The sequence below is a fragment of the Sander vitreus genome, chromosome 1 (genome assembly GCF_031162955.1).
Source record: "Sander vitreus isolate 19-12246 chromosome 1, sanVit1, whole genome shotgun sequence".
In the NCBI taxonomy this organism is placed as follows: Eukaryota; Metazoa; Chordata; class Actinopteri; order Perciformes; family Percidae; genus Sander; species Sander vitreus.
The window spans coordinates 21,609,338-21,613,885 of NC_135855.1; the positions used below are offsets into that span (position 1 = coordinate 21,609,338).

Genomic DNA, 4,548 nt, shown 5'->3' on the forward strand with positions numbered 1-4,548 from the left:
CAGCATAAAACCACCAAAAATGATCCGGGTTATTGATCAAGAGGAGAACAAAGTTCACTAACAGTTGACTCTGACTTTTCTGGCCAATCTTGGCTTTAGAGGCGGGGGATAGAAAATGTGCAAGATGATAGCCTACATATGTGCTTCGGTTGCTCTGAGGAGAAGCCGGAGTCAGCAGAGGTAGTCTAGCAGTGGAAGAGCAACTTTTAGAGAAGATGGTTTCAATTAAATCGCCGTATCTGGTGCCGGTGTCCTGCGCCCAGGGTCTGCTCGGTGTGGGCTGTTTAACTGTCGCCTGCCTCGCTTTCCTGCTGGTTCGCCAGCTCGTCAAGCAGAGAAGACCCCCGGGCTTTCCTCCTGGTCCATCTCCAATCCCAGTGATAGGGAACATCATGTCTCTGGCCACCGAGCCGCACGTCTTCCTCAAGAAGCAGAGTGAAGTTCATGGACAGGTAATGACTCGCACTCAGCCTACAGCGCGTTTTATGACTGCAGTGCTTTTTAACTGAGCGCTCTGCAAACTGTGCAGTGCATGACCTTATAGCCTACAAGAGGTTTCTTATGACACTCCTGCGCATGCACACACATACATGCACACATAGGGAATTAGTTATGAAAGGAACAAAAGAGACTCGCCCTAACATTTAGCGGTCTGTAGCATTTGGAGGAGAATAACCGGCTCACAGGGGTTCCCCAAAATGAAAGCCCCCTCCCAAAAATGCATATAAAGTCACAGACGTCCTTTTGGTGGCACAATGTGGTATTTTAAGTTAAACATAGTTAAGACACAGAGCTGGAAAGAGCTGGATCGGTAAATGTAGAAAAAGGGAGTGAGAGTCTGTTTTATTCACTTACTCTCCTGTCTGGCTCATGGAGACTAACGTTAGTGCCAAAGAGTGGACACATGCAAAATGCAACATGACAACAATTGGTATAAATCTAACAATCCTTGACACAAACATTTGTTTGCATAGAAATATGTGCAAAGAACAAAAGGAGTACAGTGCTAATGTTGCAATGTGTACCTTTCAGATTTTCAGTCTCGACTTGGGAGGCATCTTGACAGTGGTATTAACTGGATATGACTGTGTCAGGGAATGCCTTTACCATCAAAGTGAGGTGTTTGCTGATCGTCCATCGCTGCCTTTGTTCATAAAAATGACCAAAATGGGTGGTAAGATGATGTTATATGATTGCAATGCATACTATTTGTCATTCAACATTATCTGAATAATTGCAGCTGCCATGATACATTATTAAACTCCTCTGTTTTACTCTTTTTCTCTCCAACTTCCAAAGGGCTTCTCAATTGTAAATATGGCAAAGCCTGGATTGAACACCGTAAACTGGCATGCAACTCTTTCCGTTACTTCGGCAGCGGCCAGAGACAGTTTGAAAGGAAGATCTCAGAGGAGTGCATGTTCTTTGTCGATGCCATTGACGAACACAAAGGAAAGCCCTTCAACCCTAAACACCTGGTGACCAACGCTGTGTCCAACATTACCAACCTGATCATTTTTGGACAGCGTTTTACTTACGACGACCGCAACTTCCAGCACATGATTGAGATATTCAGTGAGAACGTGGAGCTAGCAGTAAGCGGCTGGGCCCTCCTCTACAACGCCTTCCCTTGGATTGAGTATGTGCCCTTTGGAAAACACCAGAAGCTGTTCCGCAATGCTGCTGAGGTGTATGACTTTTTGCTGCAGGTTATAAAGGATTTCTCAAAGGGCAGGGTGCCACATGCACCTCGCCACTATGTTGATGCCTATTTGGATGAGTTGGAGCAGAATACAGGAGAACCCAGCTCCTCTTTTTCCTATGAGAACCTTATCTACTCAGTGGGTGAGCTTATTATTGCTGGCACAGAGACCACTACTAACACCCTGCGCTGGGCCATGCTGTACATGGCTCTCTACCCCAACATACAAGGTCAGTTACAGTAGAAGCATCATCCCAATATGAGAACATTTTACTTGTAATGTGATCCCGAGAGAGATTTGATGCACATCTGTTTGTAGGCTGCTCTAAATGTAATAGTTATGTAATGTTATGTATAAATAAATGCCTGATGGTGTCTGTTTTTTCCCTGCAAAGAGAGGGTGCACAGAGAGATCGACAGCTTGCTAGCCAATGGGAGAGCACCCACTTTGGAGGACAAACAGAAGATGCCTTACGTAGAGGCTGTTCTGCACGAGATCCTTCGCTTTTGCAACATTGTCCCACTTGGTATTTTCCGTGCCACCTCCCAGGATGCAAAAGTGAACGGGTACACAATTCCCAAAGGCACCATGGTGATCACAAACCTCTACTCAGTGCACTTTGATGAGAAGTACTGGAACGATCCAGGTGTTTTCTCACCACAGAGGTTTCTGGACAGCAATGGCAACTTTGTGAGGCGTGAGGCATTCCTGCCATTCTCCTTGGGTTAGTCTCTTTATATTTATCCTAAATTCCTCTTGATAGAAAATAAAAACAAGACTTAAATCACATTTGAAAAATTAAGAGAATTTCCTCAATTGCTTCAGGTTTTCTAGATCAGTGAAACTTGCAGGTAATCACAGTATGCCTATAGTCAGCGGTGACCCCAGAATCAGATGCTGACAAGCTATCAACAAAAACATAAAACCCAACTAACATACATGAATGTGCATCGAAAGAAATTAGGTCTTATATACACTGAATTAAAGTCTTTGGATTAATTCTTCTCAGTGCAATCTACTTCCCCACTTAAATGAAATACAAAAATGAAACTGCATGTATCATGTATACATACAGGTACCGGCATCATATTTACTTAAAACCCAAACCCACTTTCGCATTATAAGAATACAATAAAACAAATGTCCTTTTTGTTAACAACAGAGCAATAACATTTACTGTAAAACAACATTTGAATTTTCCATATAGTCCATTTTGATCACAGTGCATTGCCCATATCGGTGATAGCAGCCATAAAATCCAAATTCAAAACAAATAATGAAATGTATGACTGAAATGATGAATGTGTTTTCTTCATTTAGCGTTCAAGTTCCTGTCATTATCACAGGACATACAGATAGAGCATAAAGAAAAGCACCCACAATCCTCAATTAAACCCATTTGTTCCTCATCTGTAGGGTTTGTGTTCCCCAGTGTATTTCTTGTATTTCGGAGGACTTGAATGAGTTGGCCAGATGTTGTGCCTGTGTGTGTGTACGAGAGAGTCTTAATTACAATTACATTTCCTTTTACAGGCAGGCGTTGCTGCCTGGGCGAACAGCTGGCCAGGATGGAGATGTTCCTATTTTTCACCACTTTGCTGCAGAGGTTTCATCTTCAGTTCCCTCCAGGAACAATTCCCACTGTCACTCCCAAACTGGGCATGACCTTACAGCCCAAACCTTACTCCATCTGTGCTGTCCGCAGGCAGCAGAAAAGTCCCTGCTCTTGAGACACTCCTTATCACAAGCAGGCAAGCAGGAATCTATTACAGCTTGCTCAACTGTTCAAGCCAGAATTTGACTATTTTGCACAGCAATGCAACCACACGATACAGGTGCAAAAAACTGTATCGCTCTGGATTGCAGCGTCCAGTTCCACTGCGTCACAGTTTTCAGTGACAAGGACTTTCAGTGATAAAAGTAGCTTGACACATTGCACAATACTTTTAAACAGCAGGGGAGGCGACATGACTCTGTGCTGAAAGGACATTCTGGGAATACTCAGGTGCTATTGTCTCATCATCATGTCTATGATCCTTTGTGTGGTAGCGATGGGTTAGGTAGATGTCAATCATTGATAGTAAGCACACCTTTGATTGTTCATAGCTCTGCATCCTCAGGACAGCTTTAGGTCAGAAAAATGACACCACTGATTTGTACTGGTTAGGCGAAATGGGACTTTCCAGGAAATTTCTGTACGCTGTGTTAGAGCTGGACGAGGGCCAAGGTTTACTTCATGTGGACTGACTCTGACCCCTTCTCCAGGGATAGCGCTCTCTGGAAATGAAGGGTAACGTAACCCTGGTGGATTTCTAGAAACTGACTATTCAACACTGGTTTCTGCTAAATGGTGCTTATCAGTACTCACAAAGTACTTAATTTATGTTTGTTTGTCCTTTTTTTTGCAATACAGATGTTTTTGTGTGCATTCATAAAGTATTTTTTAAAGATATCTAAAAGTTGCCCTGTCATCTTTAAACTGCTGCTAAACTTTATTTTTTATACTTTTTTTTAAACTGCTAAAACAAAACTCAAAATTTACAAAGATCCCATATTTATTACTTTTGTGTTATCCACATTAATACCCTAGATTATCTCATTCAATACTTACAGAATCATTTCAAAAGGTAAAACCCTACTGATTCTGTGTCCCAAGTCCCAGGACACCCAAAATAATCATTAGTTATCATAAGCTGTAAACTGTGTTCATAAAGGTGAACACAGAACTGAGGAAGTCTCCTCAGTTTTCTGAGGGAATTATCTGTCTCTTTAGCTGCTAAATGCTCCACTATGTTCACCAGATAATCGCTAACTGCGTCTGTCTGTGGCTTTTTGGTGCTGCGGA

General features: G+C 42.5%; 1 protein-coding gene across 1 annotated transcript; it reads left to right on the forward strand.

Moving 5' to 3' along the window:
* Positions 1-215: 215 nt before the first annotated feature.
* Positions 216-3,433, forward strand: cyp2r1 (cytochrome P450, family 2, subfamily R, polypeptide 1). Its single transcript, XM_078257437.1, has 5 exons — positions 216-452; positions 1,033-1,174; positions 1,300-1,932; positions 2,098-2,427; positions 3,237-3,433. Exons 1-5 carry the CDS (start codon positions 216-218, stop codon positions 3,431-3,433), a joined length of 1,539 nt encoding a protein of 512 aa, XP_078113563.1.
* Positions 3,434-4,548: the final 1,115 nt, after the last annotated feature.

Excerpts from the sequence above, each read along its gene's own strand:
- cyp2r1 (XM_078257437.1), top strand. The coding sequence starts at position 216 with ATGGTTTCAATTAAATCGCCGTATCTGGTGCCGGTGTCCTGCGCCCAG. Across the intron at positions 1,175-1,299 it reads AAAAATGACCAAAATGGGTG|GGCTTCTCAATTGTAAATAT; the intron begins GTAAGATGATGT and ends CAACTTCCAAAG. Across the intron at positions 1,933-2,097 it reads TCTCTACCCCAACATACAAG|AGAGGGTGCACAGAGAGATC; the intron begins GTCAGTTACAGT and ends TTCCCTGCAAAG.